This window comes from Podarcis pityusensis (genome assembly GCF_964106645.2).
Source record: "Podarcis pityusensis genome assembly, chromosome: 7".
NCBI classification, from domain to species: Eukaryota; Metazoa; Chordata; class Lepidosauria; order Squamata; family Lacertidae; genus Podarcis; species Podarcis pityusensis.
Genome location: NC_138031.1, coordinates 83,499,373 through 83,518,158, shown reverse-complemented (window position 1 = coordinate 83,518,158; position 18,786 = coordinate 83,499,373). Strand labels below are relative to the sequence as shown.

The window sequence follows — 18,786 nt, the reverse complement described above, 5'->3', positions numbered from 1 at the left end:
AAAATGGAGAAAAGAATAACAGATGTGAGAACAATATAAACTCTCATTAACAAATACTGCGCCATTGGTAATACTTTAGATGCTTTAATCTGGACACATTCCAGATTCATAGTCTTACATTCCCCCATTTATATTCTCTCTGCTGCTTTCCCAACCAAACCCTTGACACTAAGAAGGCAGCTCTGGCCAACCAGGCATTAATTATTCCAGGGCTGATCATACATTTTAGAATATAGCATACTGACTTACGTATGTCCATACCAGTTATAAAAAAGGATTGTAGAGAGCAATGGTCTTGCAGTCTGCTCCTTTGTTGTTTATCTGGGTTAGCACATTTGCACCTTTGCATGGCATTTCAGATTGTAGTTCAGTGTGTTCAGTACATTTCCAAGAATAGCTTGTAGGAAAGGGATTGGTCAGCACTTATCTATTGACTAATCAGATATTCCAAGAATGCCAGCGTGTTGACGTTTGAGGAGGATTGACCATGTTCCCATTTGCAGGAAAAAGCAACATGTCTTGTGGCATCTTAATGGCTAAACAAATGCAGAGTAAATAATAATAATAGATATACTGTCACGCTATGGTCAAGGAGACTCAGGCTCAAATCCTCACTCAGCAACAAAACACATTAGCTGAAAGGTCAGTTAGTTGAAGGGAACAGTAAAAAAGGTTATAAAGCTAAATAATTAACAGTTTAAAAAACTGTGCCATTGTTTCACAATAAGAGCTGTAATTACGATTTTCTTTTTAGGATACAGATCAGACATGTAGATTGTTACTTTTGTTTTCACAGTGTTAATGTTTTTAAAAACACTTTACCATTAGTTAACTGGCTATTTGGGCAAACTGTTTTTGACTGTCAAATATCCAACACCAGCACCAATTCAGGTTGCAGCCTTAATTTTTCTACACACAGTGTATGACATCCTTCGCTTGCATCTTAGTTGAGTCCTTATTCCATACACTCAAAAGACTTAATAAATGGTGTATTCTACATACGTATAAATGGCTTTGTATATGATACAGCAATTGATTGACTTGTTGAATGGGTGGGAACAATTGAGCTCTTTCAGTGTGACAAAACATGTTGAAAGCAATGTTTGGATTATTTAGTTGTCAAAGTCAACTTGAAATCTCAGGACCAACTGTTGGGAAAGGATGATGAGATGCTAACCCGTTCATCAATTTGCAGATTGCAGTTAAGGATTGCAACCCGTGGAGTTGAGCAGCTGGCAGAAGGAGGTAGGATGGTGTACTCTACCTGCTCATTGAATCCTGTTGAAAATGAAGCTGTCATTGCCTCTCTGCTGGAAAAAAGTGAAGGTGTGTGTATCTCTTGGTTGTATAGTGAGAACAGACAATAATAGTGGAATCAAGTGTTAAACTATACTCAATTGGTATAAACTACTCAGTTTGGGTTGAAGGAGGCATCAGGTAGTGGCAGTTGACTACCCCCACTACCCAAGAAGGCAGGGAGTATGTGCCCAGTGTCACAGAATCACAGAATTGTAGAGTTGGATGAGACCCTGAGGATTATCTAGTCCAACCCCCTGCAATGCAGGAATCTCAACTAAAGCATCCCTGACAGATGGCCACCCAACCTCTGCTTAAAAACTTCCGAGGAAGGAGAGTCCACCATTTTCCCAGGGAGTCTGTGCCTCTGTTGGAACAGCTCTTATTGTCTGAAAGTTTTTCCTCCTGTTTAGTTGGAATCTCCTTTCTTGTTACTGGTTCAGGTCCTAACCTCTGAAGCTGTAGAAGAAGAGCTTGCCCCATGTGACAGTCCTTTAGATATTTGAAGATAGCTGTCATATCTCCTCTCAGTCTGCTGTTTTCCAGGCTGAACATACCCAACTCCCTCAACCATTCTTCATAAGGCCAGGTTTCCAGGCCTTTGAACATCTGCACAGGTTCCAGCTTATCCATATCCTCCTGAAATTGTGGTGCCCAGAACTGGACACAGTACTCCAGGTGTGGTTTGGCCAAGGCAGAATGGAATGGTACTATTACTTCCCTTGATCAGGATCCTGTACTTCATGAAGTGGAGTCTAATGAAGTGTGCAGTTTGAATGCAAACCTGCAGTTCTCACATGCAACTCTGACATCCCTTTTAAGGTTCTTCTGCTTGTGAACCTGATTGCATTCCAGAATTTGGCACCCTAAGTTTGGTCCTTCCCACTCAAGGCCTTTTTACACAGTGTCCTCTTTCCTGCTCACACCTGCCTCTTTCTTGTTGGATGCTTCACCCCCTGACAGTCCTGGATTGCTCCAGGACACCCAACTCAGGGCATTCTGGGGGTTGATCCCATCTGGGTTCCTCTGAGTCAGCTTGGCTCGGGCCTCAGCCAAATCTGGTGCACAGGTCTAGTGACTATATTTGTGCTGTACATTCAGCAAATGCATTCTACAATTTGGTATAATATGACTCACTTGGGTACAATCCTAATCCCACTCACATGGGAGTATGCCCCATTGAATTTAATAGGGCTTGCTTCTGAGTAGACCTGGTTAGAATTGTTGTGTTCGTCTCCATGTACCTCCACGCTCTCTCTTATGCTTCATTCATTGGCTGAAATGAATAGGTAATGCTTCTTACAGCAATCCTGTGGAGATAACGTGGGCAGAGTTAGAGAAATGCAACTGCCAATCTTCATTGTTTGCAGATCATAAAAAGAATTGTGTCGCTTCAAAACATGTTGTTTTTCTTGGCTTGGGATAGTTTCTCAGAGTTGGCACTGCGCAACTTTCCTAGCTATTTCTTATTTACAGTAATCTTGTTTGTTCAAAGGTGCCTTAGAACTTGCTGACGTCTCTTCTGAATTGCCGGGTCTGAAAAGGATGCCTGGGGTTACACAGTGGAAGGTATTTTTTAATAGAAATGTGTATTGTAATAGAATCCAAATCAAACTTTAATAGAGAACAGCATTCTGTTCTAAAATCAAATGAGTAGTCATGTGTTTATGGGTACAGTGGTACCTCGTCTAGCACTCATTCCGTCGAACGTCCGTGGCAAACCCAGAAGTACCGGAACAGGTTACTTCCGGGTTTGCCACTCACGCATGCGCAGAAGCACAAACCGCTCCATGCGCGTGCGCAGACACGGTGCTTTGTCCAGCATCCTTTTCAGCCAGTGACCGGGGCTCCAGAATGGATCCCGGTCGCAAAATGAGGTACTACTGTATATGAAGCTGCGTTGCGCCAGATCAGACCATTTGACCATTATCTACCCTGACCACAGTAGCTTTTCAAGATCTGAAACAGCGCTATTTCCCAGTCATACTATTTGAGATGCTTTTTTTTGGGAGGTCTCAGATGCTTGGATCTTTCTATGTGCAAAGAATGTCCTCAATCACTGAACTACAGTGGTACCTCGGTTTACAAAATCAGTTCCGGAAGTCCGTTCTTAAACCAAAGCCATACTTAGACCAAGACGCACTTTCCGTAATGAGGCGTCCCCCCGCCGGTGCCCTTCCACTGTTTGGCTTCCGTTCGTAGACCAAGGTAAAGTTTGCTAACCGGAACACAACTTCTGGTTTTGCGGAGTTCTTATACCGAATTGTTCGTAAACAGGGCTGTTCTTAAACCGAGGTACCACTGTATTTCTTCTTTCTGTAAGTCAGACCTACGCAGCTTGTGACCTATGTGAAGCTCTCCAGAGTTTCAATAAACTTCTCTCTGCCTGAAAGAATAGGGGCCCTAAAGATATATGTCCTCTGACTCCTGGCACAGATTCTTGGGCTTGTCTTCTCCTAATCCTATGTTGAGTAGGAAATGAACATATACTGAAGCAAAAGAGCACTACTGTTCTGTAGCAGTTCATTCTTCAACTCCCACTTCCCTGTCAGGAGAAAGCTCTTACCGTTTTTATGGCACTTCTTGGCTTCCAAGAAGTTAACTTTCACCTACCCAGACAGTAACCTCCAGTCTCTTGAGGGAAAGAGAGAAGGATACCTGAGACTGAGAATTCTCCTAATCTGGTGCCGAGTTGAGAAATGCTGGGTTTGGGGCAGAATTATGTTGTTCAAATACATTACATAGGGGTGTGTTTGAAAACAAACATAATATGAAAATATACATTGGTGGACACAGCACTTCAACTTTCTGGATTGTTTAATGTTTGTTGTTTGTTTGGACAATTTGCATTGAAATGAAACTATAAGCAGTTTACAGCATAGGTTAAAAACATTAACATAGGTGTCAGGGAACTGACATCGGAGCTAGAGGTGGAGGGGAGGCTCTCTAATGATGCTGGAGATGGGCCCAGCAGGGAGAGAGGCAGCTCAGCAGATGGGGAAGCAATTCAGTGCAACATCAGGAATAAGGAGGGGCAGATGGGGGAATCGGAGAGAGGGCTCCCAGACTCTTCACCGGACACCAGCGGGGAGAGCACTGGTCCTCCGCTACCCACGCCCTCCCTGCGCAGAAGACTTCCGCGCAGAGAAAGTAGGAGGAGACTGGGTGTCAAACAACTTTTATGTTGGAAAAGGTTTAAGAAACGCCCACTGACGGATTCTGCTGAGGCATCCACGAATTGAAGGGCTGTCCAGACAGAAAGGTTTAACAAGGCAACATAGCCAGGAGAGGCGGCAACTTACGCACGAGCAACCCCATACCATTATAATAGGTTAATTAGCAAATAGAGAAAAATAGAGAAAAATAACAGATTTTCTGCATTCTATAAACCACAATTAACAACCAAAGAGTATCCTTTTTGGCATGAAAATGAACATTACAAATAAAAATCAGCCACAAAAATGCAAAGTATGTTCATAGTATACAAATAAACAGATTAACTTTTGAACATACTGTAAACATCAGGAAGTAAAATATTACAAGTGAAAATCAACTAGCAAGTATAAATTTCACCTTTTAAAATAGCATGATGAACAACAAAGCAAAAGAAAAGCTACTCACTCTTCTGTAGCACCATGTATGAATCAGTCATACCAGGCATAGGCAAACTCTGGCCCTCCAGATTTTTGGGACTACAATTCCCGTCATCCCTGACCGCTGGTCCTGTTAGCTAGGGATGATGGGAATTGTAGTCCCAAACATCTGGAGGGCCGGAGTTTGCCTATGCCTGAGTCATACCATTAAACAAACCAGTTAAATCCACTGCAGTAAGCACAGTGGCTAAGAATAAATACCATTCAGTTCCATTCAAGCCCAAAACTTACTATTCTGGTACACCCTCAAATCATATTGTCCACATTCTACAAGTGTTACATCCTTGATCAACAACCCCTTTGCATAGTGACTTTGTGAGACCCAAGTACTAACATACAAGCAGGCAACAATACAACAATACACTCCCTAGATAAAACATTCATACAGGTACTACCCTGTGACTGTTTCCTGGAGGGAGCAGAATTTATCCCCAGTAGCAGGCAGGGGGTACCCTGGGGCAGGGGGTATAAAATCACATTCTCCAGCTTTCTAGCAGATTCATCTATTTCACCTAGTGGGCTGAGTCTTAAAGTCTTAATAAAATCTGAAATTGCTATTTAACAGTCTCCTCTTATAATCTGCTGACTTGTCATTGGCAAACTTGAGGCCACCCTCATTGTTAATTGGTACATTTCCCCACCTAGGTAATGACAAAAGATGGCCACTGGTTTGAAGACTGGAGTGAAGTGCCTTCCAACAGGCAAACCCAGATCCGTCCCACCATGTTCCCCTTAAAAGATGAAGAAAAACTTAAAGCGTTACATTTGGAGCGCTGGTGGGTATTCTTGCAGCTGATTGCTTCCACGCTCAGCATACTCTTGCAGTTCCTAGTTGATCGTAATGAGGAGATGTTTATTTCAGGGTCGATTGTTGGTGGTCTCAGAACTGTAGACTGTTTTAGTTCAGGTTCATCTAAATATCAGGTTGCATCCAACTAAGTCATTCTCAGAGTAGAGCCATTGAAATTGGCAGACTTGTTAATTGGGTTCAGTTGTGAAGTATGTGCTCAGACAGCTGTAAGCACTTTTTATTTTTAAAACAGGGTGTGTGCACTGGGGATGACTGCTTAAGTGGCAATGCAGAAAACCAGATCAACTTTCTTAAAAGCAAAAAAAAAGCTGTTGTTATTATTTGTTACTACATTTATATCATCCTTTTCTGTTGCTGAGCTCAAGCTGATTAAAAATTACGTTTCATAATCCTTTGGATATTTGCTTTTACGATACGTTCCTTAACCTAAAGCAGTCAAATACCATGAAAATGTCACTGTTCTGAATTCTTTATTCAATAGATGACAGTTCAGAAAAAAATAATGGTAGAAAAACAGTTCATTTAGATTTCATTTGGCTTGATTAAAAAAAAATAATACACCAAAAAGTATAAACTTCCTTGTTCATAAACTGGACTTCAGTTTCCTTCCTTAGGTGGTGCATAGTGGTACAAAATCTGTGTCTTTATCTAGTTTCAGAATTCTGCCACATCATCAGAATACTGGAGGTTTCTTTGTCGCTGTATTAATTAAAAAATCTCCGATGCCATGGAATAAGCGTCAGCCCAAGGTAATGTTTGCTCTAGTTGGAACGGTTTTGCAACATGCTGTGAAAGAGAGGCTAGGATCCCAAGATCTCCAAGACAAGTTTGGTGGCCCCAGAGGACTGTGGGCTTCTGTGTCTCATAGAGCAACCCCTCTCACTCACCCCAGGCCACCAAGGGGAACTGTTTTTGAGCATGGATGTCAAGGGGAATTTTCAAGTGCAGTTGGTGAATTTTTGAGAGCCCGTGTGGTGTAGCAATTAAGAGTGGTAGTCTTGTAATCTGGGGAACCGGGTTTGCTTCCCTGCTCCTCCACATGCAGCTGCTGGGTGACCTTGGGCTAGTCACACTTCTTTGAAGTCTCTCAGTCCCACTCACCTCACAGAGTGTTTGTTGTGGGGGAGGAAGGGAAAGGAGAACGTTAGCCGCTTTGAGACTCCTTCGGGTAGTGATAAAGCAGGATATCAAATCCAAACTCTTCTCTTCTTCTTTTAAAAAAACAACTCATTGAGCAGTCCAAATCTATGAACATCCTCAAAGAAATTCATTGAGACCTGGGCATTATGTTGCCATGTCAGAGGCAAAAGTGGACATAGAAATGTGTGTGACTCTTAGATTTGTACAGTAGGCTGCCTTCCGGCCACGCATGTCAGAGGTTTCTACACATATCTCTTAATCCAGGCCCATATTCCAGGCAGGTAAAAGCCACAAGGGAGTGTTTAGAGTAGGGCCAATGAGGGGCAAGCCTGATGAGAACCCCCAGAACAAGAGGCAGGTTTTCCCGTGTAGGGCTGCTTTCTCATAATGACGGAGTTATTATGGAGTTATCTATGCTAGATGCCTCAAAGTATCAGGAAACCTTACGTCCGTGGGCCAAAGGCCTCTTCTTCTTGGGGTTCTCTTCAGGCTTGCCCCTCATTGGCCCTGCTCTAAACACCATCAAAGAGATGTGAGTCTAGGGATAATTTCACTAACTAACCAATTATGCAGCCATAACATAAATACAACTCCAGATGCATATGGCTGCATAATTGGCTAGTTAGTGAAATTGAGGCATGAAAACCTGTACAAATGGAAGGTAACATGGCACCTTATGGTACCTGGTTTTCTTGTGTAGGGCTGCTTTCTCCATAATAACAGAGTTATGCTAGATGTCTCAAAGTATCACATCTCTTTGGTGTTCTAGAAAAAGGCTGGGTCTACAAAGCCCTTTTAGTTGAGCACTTGATCTCAAAATGGCAGAATGAGTACTAGCTGTCCCAGCTTCTGTTTTGAAGTTGGTCCTGTGACACTTATGGACAAGGAACAGCTCTTTCATTGAAACCCAGTTCTGACAAGTTTTTCAGATAGTTGTAGAAATAACTGTGAAACCATTGTATAAGAAAGTAGAAGTGCAAAGACGCAGTGTTGAAGATTTGCATAATAATGCAATACATAATAATGTATTTTGGGGGGGCTGTATACTAGTGGCACAATCCAGTCAGAACTAATCAATTCTTAAGGCCCATTTATTTCAACAGTGCCCTAGGTGTTCAGCTGAAAAAATATTTAAATCTTCTGTACTCAGGATAGCGTGGAAACATCTTTAAAGCATCTTTTGCCGTTTTAGAATGTGCATTCATGCAAATTCTGTGGATTTCGCGGTACACTTAAATTCATTGATAGTTCACAGTTTTTCATTTTGCTGTATTTATTACAGTTCCTGTGAAGTTACACAGTTAGAAAATGCAGTGTGGAATGTAAAAAATATAAATAGGAGCAAAATGCACAGGATAGGAAAAAGGAATAATGTTCTATCTCATGGTTTTTGCTGCCTTTGTCCAGATTTTTTGGGGGGCTACCTCCCTTTTTTGTTTTATTTATTGCTGGCCCTCTTTAACTTACATATAAGAGGATACAAATGGATAATTTAGAATTTTCTTATTTATTCCCTCTAATAACATTTCTGGGAGCTCAGCACCAGCAGCTTGAGTAGGAGGCTGCTAAGAAACACTTTAGGAACAGAATGCACAGTGCTCATGTCTCACTTTTTTTTAATAGGGATTACATCTTGTAAGGCCAGTAAAATGGTACATTATGACAATTTACATAAGACATATGCATGCAGACACATGTAGCTCAAAGCTGATCTGTAATTCTGTAAGACTAAAAAACACACAGCACAGCTAAAAAAAACCATAAGAACAAAAATAGTTACCAAAGATGGAAGTGAAGCTTATCAGTGTAACTTGGTGTCCCACTCAACAGGGAGGCGGATCTGTTGTTGCTATCAAATAGAATAAAACATAAAGTTGTACATGGTTTGTAACTCTGAATTTCAGTGCATTATGAAAAGCATAATTCCCCCGCTCCCGCACTTTGGATCTTTAATAGATATGATTTAAACAGTGGTAAGGGGAAATGGTGTTTGTTGTAACATTTGAGACCTTTTTTTTATGCATCAAGACCTGTTCCTTCTGTTTTGGAATAGCTGCAGCACCGGCTGCCAGAGAAGACAATCAGCACAGTGTCTGCCACCGCAGAGCAGGGTTCTTTAGAAACTGCTGAAGACCATGTGGCCGTAGAAGCAAAGGATGGAGGCTCCTTTGTAACTGAGACTACTGAAAACAAGAAGGATGGAGTGTGTGGGTAAGAAACTAAAATGAAGCTTGCCATTGTTAAAGATAGTCAAGCCAAGCCATTTGTCTCTATTGGTGCTTTTGCTGGTTCTCCCAGCATGTAGGGAAGCGGAAATTGCCCCATGATTTCGTCTCCAGCTGGAAGCTCTTGAGATCATAGAACCACAAAGGCAGCCTTATTGAGATACAATCTCCACTCAGCCTTCTCAACACTTTGTTTTCTTGCCCTAAGCAAAGCCAACCCGTGAGGGCCACTTCATATGCATGGTTGTGACATCCCTATGCTGACTGATACGGAAGTAGTTGTTTTGGAAAGTTGGTGTAACGTAATGATTAGATAGAATTACAAGGTGGAAAAGCCTTGTTTAAATTTTGTCTCTGCCATGAATTTAGGTAAAGGGTAAAGGGACCCCTGACCATTAGGTCCAGTCGTGGCCGACTCTGGGGTTGCGGTGCTCATCTCGTTTTACTGGCCAAGGTGAGCCGGTGTACAGCTTCCGAGTCATGTGCCCAGCATGACTAAGCCGCTTCTGGCGAACCAGAGCAGCGCACGGAAACGCCGTTTACCTTCCCGCCGGAGTGGTACCTATTTATCTACTTGCACTTTGACGTGCTTTTGAACTGCTAGGTTGGCAGGAGCAGGGACCGAGCAACGGGAGCTCAAGCCGTCATGGGGATTCGAACCGCCGACCTTCTGATCGGCAAGTCCTAGGCTCTGTGGTTTAACCCACAGCACCACCCGCATCCTAGCTGGCTATAAGCAATATTCCTCCCAACCCCAACCACTGTGTTAAAATGTAAAAAAAATTCCTTCCAGTAGTACCTTAGAGACCAACTAAGTTTGTTATTGGTATGAGCTTTCATGTGCATGCACACTTCTTCAGCTAGTGTTATAATGGTAATAGTGGACTAGTTTACTGTGCTGTTTTAAGGATGGCTGAGAATATATATGGAATACTTTGAACACTGAACTCCCACATACTAGAGTAGTAGTATTACGTGGTTATGCTTTTCTGCATTAGTGAATATCATAGAATCAAAGAATTGTAGAGTTGGAAAGGACAGTGAGCATCATCTAGGCCAATCCCCCTCAGTGCAGGAATCTCTTGCCCAGCGTGGGGCTCCAACTCATGACTCTGATATTAAGAGTCTCATGCTCTACCAACTGAGCTTTCCCAGGAGAGGATTCTAGAACTGCTGTTGAACCAGCCTTTTAAAATATATTTCTGGCAGTTCTCACTGCAAAGTACAGTGGTACCTCAGGTTAAGTACTTAATTCGTTCTGGAGGTCCGTTCTTAACCTGAAACTGTTCTTAACCTGAAGTACCACTTTAGCTAATGGGGGCCTCCTGCTGCCACTGCGCCGCCACTGCACGATTTCTGCTCTTATCCTGAAGCAAAGTTCTTAACCTGAAGCACTATTTCTGGGTTAGCGGAGTCATTAACCTGAAACGTATGTAACCTGAGGTACCACTGTACGGAAATCTGTTAAAATTCTTCCTGTACTGCTCAACTTTGATATATCCAGGTTTCGACCTGGGGAGTTTGGCCCTCCTCTCTACTTAAAAACTGCAGAGGTGGGCAGAGATAATCTCAGCAGTTGTGTGGTGATCTCTGCTCCCTTTCCAGCTCTAAAGTTGAGAGGGATGATGGGGGGAGGATGCTGGCACTGGCATCCCTCACTGCCAAACCAGCCTTCTCTCTGAGCAGCCAAAACCGCCTACCCAAAAATGGCAGGCTCTCCTAGTGGTGGTGGGGAGCTTCTTTGGTGGAGCAGAAGGGGGAACCCATTGACCATAATTTTTGCCAGTCCATCCATAAACTGTTGACCCTGGATAAATCTGTTACTTCCAGGCCTCCACCGTCTAAAAAAATGAAGCTTTTTGGATTTAAAGAAGATCCGTTTGTGTTTCTTTCTGAAGACGATTCACTATTTTCACCAATTCAGTAAGAAAATACGTTTCATTTTTCATACAACATAAGTATATGCTACATAACAACCTGCATTTATTTTACTTATTCAGCACATTTCACATCCTGCACAATAACCTCTTGGTAATGTTGTGGTGCTATACTGCTGGCTTCCAGAAGATTTCACAGAATACTGCTATTGCATTTTCTCCTACTGTCACTGGTTTTTGGATCCAGACAACAGGATCATGAGAAGAAATGAAACGACCAAGCCATTTTTAAATCTGCAGGTTCCTTTCGTAAATATGTGATCCTCACTTCACTATTTTATATTAATAAAAATTTTAAATAATACAAATTATCATAGACGTTTCATTGAGTAGACAACAGTTCAAAGTTAAATTTATGGTGTGACATTTCAGTCAGTCCATCTTTTTGATTTTCAAGTCAGGGGTTCTATTGACATTATTTTACTTTCTGTCTACTTGGAGAAAGCACAGATTCAGTGTGCTAAATGTATTAGCCCAAATATGCCTCTCCACCACAAACCAATTTAGGCTTGTGGGTCATAGGTTCCCTTTCAGTAAGCTAAAGCCTACAAGAAATTAAGAAAGAAGCCCACTCTTGTGGTTCGGTGTGCAGACAACACGTCTTTCAAAAGAGCACTGTGCAGCAAAAAAACTGGACAACTTGGGGTTGCATTGTACACCTAGCTGTAGGGAAACTTGCTGTCTCACTCTGAACTTGCCTTGCTGTCTCACACAGTATAGCAAAGGTTTTGCTGTTGTCGTGAGCGTCTAATAATTTCAACTTAGTTCCTGGCTATTTTTAGCTTATGTTTTTGCATCTTTTATGCACAGTACTTTTTCTAACATCTTGGTTTTTTATTACTCTCTCTGCATATTGCTTTTTTTCTTTTGAAGCTGCCTTATTTATATTCATCTCATGTGCACATTAAATCTTTTCTAAACTGTTAATCCATTCCTTCTGTTCTGTTCGTTTGAAAAAAGAAATTATGTCTCAAATCCTCAAGAAGTTGCCTTATTCTGCAGGAAAGGATTATTCAGTCTCCGTCCAGTATATATTTCAGCAGAATTGTTGCACATCTATTCAAATATCACTGATGTGTGGTCTACGTATATTATTGGCCCGATATTAACTTGCTTTAAGCCTTCATAATGTACGTTGAGTTAAATAATAATAATCAATTCAGCATCTCAAGTTAAAGGTTCACAGGTGCTATGAACATCAATATTTATGTTTATCTTTCCAGAAAATACCAAAAATACAGCTTAAACATCAACAATATAGTAAGAACTACAGAATAATAAAACTTGAATATGTTTGTTTGTTTATTAGAACCTTTTATGCATTGGATCCTTCCTTTCCCAAGATGAATTTGTTAACTCGTACTCAGGAAGGGAAGAAAAGGCAGTTATACATGGTTTCCAAGGAAATCAGGAATGTACTCCTGAACAACAGTGAAAAGCTGAAGGTTTGACTTGTATTTCTTGTCTCAGCAAGAAAGTCGAAATAAACAATAGTCCCGCAGGTAAAAAGGTAAAGGACCCCTGACAGTTAAGTCCAGTTGAGAACGAGACTGGAGTTGCGGCGCTCATCTCGCTTTACTGGCCGAGGGAGCCGGCGTTTGTCTGCAGACAGTTTTTCCGGGTCATGTGGCCAGCATGACTAAGCCGCTTCTGGCAAAACCAGAGCAGTGCACGGAAACACCGTTTACCTTCCCACTGGAGTGGTACCTATTTATCTACTTGCACTCTGTGCTTTCGAACTGCTAGGTTGGCAGGAGCTGGGACCGAACAACGGGAGCTCACCCCGTCGCGGGGATTCGAACCGCCGACCTTCCGATCGGCAAGCCCTAGTCTCTGTGGTTTAGACCACAGCACCACCTGCGTCCCAGTCCTGGCGGGTAGGGATGGTGATAACTTCTGATTGCTGGGGATCAAAAGCTGCAGAATGCTATTCACTCCTGTCCTGTCTGTGGGGCTCCCATGGGCATCTGTTTGGCCAGTATGAGAAGAATGCTGGACCAGTTAGGCCTTTTGTCTGATGATCCATAATGGCTGCACTTCTCTTTCTGTCTGTCAAAGCTGTCTCCCACCATGACGTTTAACTTGGTCCCGGTGGAGCACAGTCTTTCCCTAACAGTTCAAGTGTCAGTGAATAAGCAAACTCAGCAGCTAGCTTCTTTCAAGACCGGAAATACCACGTTGACAACCACAGGAGAAAAGAGTGCTTTAAAAGTGTAAATTGTGCCTAGAATGTCCCATTGCTGAGGAAAATGAAGAAAGGAAGCAGATTCCTCTGGTGAGGACAGTCACTTGTTTCCAGTTCCCTTCGTCCTCTTGCTCCCCGCCCCCCAACTTGGGCACCTAAACCTCCATATAAGCTCTCAGTTACTGCCCCTTTATGAAAGGCTGAGGTAAACTCTTCCCAACTTGGGGTCCTTATTAGGAATCAATTATCCCCTTCTTTGTCTTTCTACATATTTTGTGAAATTCAGAGTAGACCATGTAAGATGCCTATATTTCCACTCAGTGCCTTTCCCTGTCAAGAAAAATAGGCTATGTCTTTTTACCGATACTGATGCCTGCCAAGCCACTTCCGAAGCCCTATTCCATGTTGGAATGCTTAAATATGTTAATACTGTTTCTCGCTTTCTTTTCAACCCTGTTTTTAGGTGATTAACACAGGGATAAAAGTGTGGTCCCGCAATAGCGATGGGGAACAGTTTGGCTGTGCCTTCAGATTAGCGCAAGAGGTAACAATGAACGCACTACAGTTATGCTGTGAAAGTATTTTATTTATGCTATGCCTTGAAACAAAGAGTCTTTTTGTGGTTAAAGACAAGTTTATTTCGGTGTTTGCTTTTGCAGCCAACTTCATTGCATAAGGTTCATGACAATTAATTGGCAGACCTCTCTCTCATACCTGTGTATGTATAGAGAAAAAAATTGTGATCTGTTCAGCTAAGTGGCTGTGAAATGCAAGGGCTACAGCTTGTGACAATCCAAAGTAAAGCTTAAAATACCAATGGGATAAGTGTATATATTTTCCCTTGAGTGTAAGTTGTCCACAGGTGGGATGTAAGCTGCTTCTAGTACTTAAAGGCAAAAGCACGGTTGCTTCCAAAAATGGTTTTGGTTTTTGCTTGTTTGCCTTTACTTGGGAGAAGACCCTGGATCCAACTCTCTTGTGCTTAAATTTATTAATCTGTTGTTGGGTGCGCTGTGTATTTTTGTCCCTTTTGAGGACGGGTTTTCTGTCGTAAAGGTTTTTTTCCTGACAGGCTTATGAACATTTCTGTAGTTCCATTGTAGGTCTCCACATGTATAGTATAGGCTTTCCCTTGTATTTTTTCCTATCCCATAAAATTGGAACCTGACAAATGTGCATTACCTCCCTGATACTGTTATACTCAAAGTGCAGGGGCTGAAAATTTTGGCTATATTCTGCTTTCATATGTTTTAACATTCAGTTGACCAGGAAGAGATTATCAGTTCAGTGCAAGTTTTCTTTCACAACAATGAACTGATTTGGGGGTGGAGGGAGGAAGAATGAATTGACTATTTTTTTATTTAGATATAATGGTCCAAAAATATTTAGATATAATGGTGCTAAAAACATGCATTTAAAGGGGGTGTTTATTGGTGCTGGTGGTTTGTTGTGTTGTTGTTGTGTTGGACCAGTAAAATGACCAAGCCTATAGTAAGAAAGCAAGGACTGCATTTTAAAAATAGGTTTTCTATTTTACATCCAGGGGATATACACACTGTATCCCTTCATTAATGCAAGGATTGTAAATGCCAGCATAGAAGATGTTAAAGTGCTGCTGACAGAAGAAAACCCATTCTTAAGTAAACTTAGTAATGAGGTGCGCAATCAAGTCAAAGCAATGGGTAAGTATTCACTTTGAGGATTTCCAATCCTGGTTCATTCTTTTCTCACAGTGGTAAAAAGCATCATGTACAGAAGGAAATATACTAATTATTAAGCTCTGACTGCTGTTCAGCTTACCTTGAGCTCCATAGTAATAGTAGTAATAGTTACTCCCTAATAGCAGTAATAAGGTCCAGGCGCGGATGACTCTGGGGTTGCGGCGCTCATCTCGCTTTACTGGCCGAGGGAGCCGGCGTACAGCTTCCGGGTCATGTGGCCAGCATGACTAAGCCGCTTCTGGCGAACCAGAGCAGCGCACAGAAACGCCGTTTACCTTCCCGCTGGAGTGGTACCTATTTATCTACTTGCACTTTGACGCGCTTTCAAACTGCTAGGTTGGCAGGAGCAGGGACCGAGCAACAGGAGCTCACCCCGTTGCGGGGATTCGAACCGCCCACCTTCTGATCGGCAAGTCCTAGGCTCTGTGGTTTAACCCACAGCGCCACCCACGTCCCCTGAGAGTAGTAGTAATAGTAGTAATAATAGTTACTCCCTAATTTTAACTTTGAAGAACAGAGCTTTCTAATAAGCAATTACTTATCAATCAACACAGACTGAATATCAAGAGTACACAAGCTTCAGGTGTGTAGTAGGACTTATGCTTGGTCTGGATCAAGCCCATTCTGTTTCCTTTATTTGTACTTTCGTATGTTTATGGCCTTTTTTCCATTATGGAACCCATGGCAGTGATTCCCAAGCATGTGATTGGTCACCCATCCAGCCCCTAACTAGATCCAGGCCTGCTTAGCTTCAACAAGGTGGTAGCCCTCAGGCACTGACCGAGTGGCCAGCGCAATCAGCTTCGCTAAGTTAGTTGCACTTAGTTCCCATTGAAAACAGTGGGACACCATAGTCCCATCTTAACTTGAATCCAACTGGTTGAATCCAGATGTTGTCTTTGGCTGGTTCCTCATTCTGTTCCCATTAAATAGATGGTGGCATGGGGTGAGATTGGAGCAGGTCCTGATGTTGTCTAATAAAGCATATGCTCTTTTTTGCAGCTATGGGAAGCATAGTCCTGCAGTATGAGCCAGATCCAACGTAAGTAACTGCACTGTTTCATTGTGTGTGCGCACATGTGCACATACAGACGCACTTCTAAGTTTGACTGATTTCAGGTTAACGTTCCTTCCATTGAAATTGGTGGAAATAAAAGCATGCAACAAACAGCAGCTGCTTCTGTATGGCAGCAGCTAACCGAGCTTTGGGGAAACTGAAGCCTTTATGCCCCTGTCTTCTTAACTCTAATAAAACCTGTGAAGGCCACATCTCAGAGCTATTGTACCTTTAAAGCAGAGCTTTCCACGTGTGTTGCAACACGTTGGTGTGTCGGCTGCAGTGCGTAGGTAGTCTTGCGAACGCTCCCCATCCCGGGGCTGGAAAGGGGTTAGTGTAATCTCCAGTTTGCTAATAAAACTGAATTACTGTGTTGTGAAATGAAGAGTTTGGAAAGCTCTGCTTTAAAGGACAGAAGGGAGGACCTGGTCATCTGCCTCCTCCGTTTTCCTGTTTCTCTAAAGAATTTTACAAAACCATCAGCAAACACCTAAATCTTTTTTTAAAAGTTGAAATATAACAGACCATGTGATTTCCCAATGAGGCGTCTAGTAATACAGGTTGATGCTCCCACCACTTAGGAAGGCAAGGAGTATTTGACCAAACCTTTACAATGCAGCCTCTTCCTGGAGGCTCTTTCCCAGTTCATTCCCTGCCTTTACCCAGGGCAGGAGCTCTTTCATCGCTCTTCTTACTTTCACGTCTGACTTTAGGTAAAGGTAAAGGGACTCCTGACCATTAGGTCCAGTCGTGGCCGACTCTGGGGTTGTGGCGCTCATCTCGCTTTATTGGCCAAGGGAGCCGGCGTACAGCTTCCGGGTCATGTGGCCAGCATGACTAAGCCGCTTCTGGCGAACCAGAGTAGCGCACAGGAACACCGTTTACCTTCCCACCAGAGCGGTACCTATTTATCTACTTGCACTTTGACGTGCTTTCAAACTGCTAGGTTGGCAGAACCAATGGGAGCTCACCCTGTTGCGGGGATTCGAACCGCTGACCTTCTGATCGGCAAGTCCTAGGCTCTGTGGTTTAACCCACAGCACCACCCGCGTCCCTCACGTCTGACTTTACCTCTTGGCAGTCTTTACCTTCAGCTTTCAACTTCCTTAGCTGTTTCCTTCAATTTATTTATTTTCATCCTCCCCTTTTAGCCTTGAAGGCAATTAATTAAAGGAGTATGCAAGCAGGGGGGAAAACTACATTTAAAATAACACACATTGTACCGGGTCAGGCCACTGGACCATCTATCTCTGTATACCTTGCTCTGACTGGCAGATGTTCTCCAAGATCCCAGGGAGAGAGTTTTCCCATTGTTGTTGCCACAAATCCTTTTTAACTGGAAGTGCTGAGATTTTGACCTGTGATCATCTCCATGGCAAAACATGTGGTCTACCACTGAGCTGTGCCACCGCTCTGATTAAAGTACTTTAAAAACCAGCCAGCAGTATTGTTTAAAACTACTAATACATCTCATTGACGTGGCAGCGGAATTTACTATTAACCGAGAAAGCAGTAGCCTACAGAAACTGTTTGTGTCGCTGAATTAATTTTCAATATACTGTATGTATATTTTTAATGCTGGTGATCTCTTGTTTTTGCAGCAAGCCAGACAGTCTTCAGTGTTCCATTGTTCTTTGTGGCTGGCTGGGCAAGACTTCCCTTCGTGCCTTCGTGGCCAAGAATGAGAGGTTGCATTACCTGAGAATGATGGGGGTTGAGGTGTTCAAAGCAAAGAGAAAAGAAGAAGATGTAGAACGTAAAACAGAAGAAGAAGATGCAGAAGGTAAAACAGCCATAGACACCGCAGGGCAGGTGGTGGAAGAAATGGACTTGGGATGCAAAGCTAAGGAACACAGTCAGTTACCTGAACAAATTAAAGATGAACTGAATGGGCAACCTGCAATGGAACCCATAGACGCTAAGCTAGTAGAAAGCCTTTCTTCCAGCGTCAAAAATGAGAGCACCAAAAATATAGAAAGCAAAGATAATGTTGACCTTAGTGATAAAAATGTCTAATGGGATAACTTTCATTGACTATCCATGTGCATTGTTCTAGATATTTATGCTCCGGCTAAGCATCTGCAAACACATTTTTAATAAGAGGGTATTTCAGGTTTTATGGGGGGGGGGGTGTTGTATGGGAATCATTTTACAAGAGTTTCCTTACATTTTATTTTTAAAATATAAATGGTTTTCATATTTACTTCTTGTACCGTGTAAGTTCCATGACGCTTATAATTTTGGTGGGTCTGTTGCTGGCAGTGGACTGCACCGCTAAAATGACATCTGTCAACATCAATATTAAATTTACTGCTAAGTGGCTATAACTTGTAAAATTGGGTTATGAATTTTCTTTGTTACTTGCAGTAGAACCTGTTGAACACAACTGTCAGCTTTTATACACACCTTATAACTTCCTTATTGTCCCTGCGTACTTGAAATGTGCTCACATGAAAATTGAAATCAAAGACCAGATGTTGACACCATATAATTCCTTATATTTGTGGTGTTTTCCACTGGGCTCTATCTCCAATGTGAAGGAGGTAATTGCATAACTCTTAGTGTCATTAGCTCAGCCGGCCTTTTGGGCTTGGGGGATATTGTACTTCTCTAATTCTGGTTACTATTTCTAACATGAAGCAGCAAGCAGTGAGGATTAATTTAATAGGAATCTCACTTCATATTTCCTGAATCAGATAGATTTGCACTTTGACTTCTCTGCATTAGATACATCTGCTTTATCGCTGAATGTAACAAGTTT

The 18,786-nt window shown here is 42.3% G+C and overlaps 1 protein-coding gene across 2 annotated transcripts in view; it reads left to right on the top strand.

The window, feature by feature from the left end:
- The window catches only part of NSUN2 (NOP2/Sun RNA methyltransferase 2), a 30,103-nt gene extending 11,742 nt beyond the window's left edge, over positions 1 to 18,361 (top strand). The window contains exons 9-19 of one of the 2 annotated variants that reach the window (XM_081014747.1): positions 1,196 to 1,326; positions 2,792 to 2,865; positions 5,595 to 5,725; positions 6,413 to 6,509; positions 8,954 to 9,111; positions 10,956 to 11,048; positions 12,372 to 12,507; positions 13,711 to 13,791; positions 14,791 to 14,929; positions 15,971 to 16,010; positions 17,627 to 18,361. In XM_081014747.1, the coding sequence (XP_080870873.1) occupies positions 1,196 to 1,326; positions 2,792 to 2,865; positions 5,595 to 5,725; positions 6,413 to 6,509; positions 8,954 to 9,111; positions 10,956 to 11,048; positions 12,372 to 12,507; positions 13,711 to 13,791; positions 14,791 to 14,929; positions 15,971 to 16,010; positions 17,627 to 18,041 (1,495 nt within the window). In that variant the 3' untranslated portion in view covers positions 18,042 to 18,361. Of the gene's footprint in view, positions 1 to 1,195; positions 1,327 to 2,791; positions 2,866 to 5,594; positions 5,726 to 6,412; positions 6,510 to 8,953; positions 9,112 to 10,955; positions 11,049 to 12,371; positions 12,508 to 13,710; positions 13,792 to 14,790; positions 14,930 to 15,951; positions 16,011 to 17,626 lie in introns of both variants that reach the window. The other variant, XM_081014748.1, reaches the window with a different exon arrangement.
- The last annotated feature ends 425 nt before the right edge of the window (positions 18,362 to 18,786 follow it).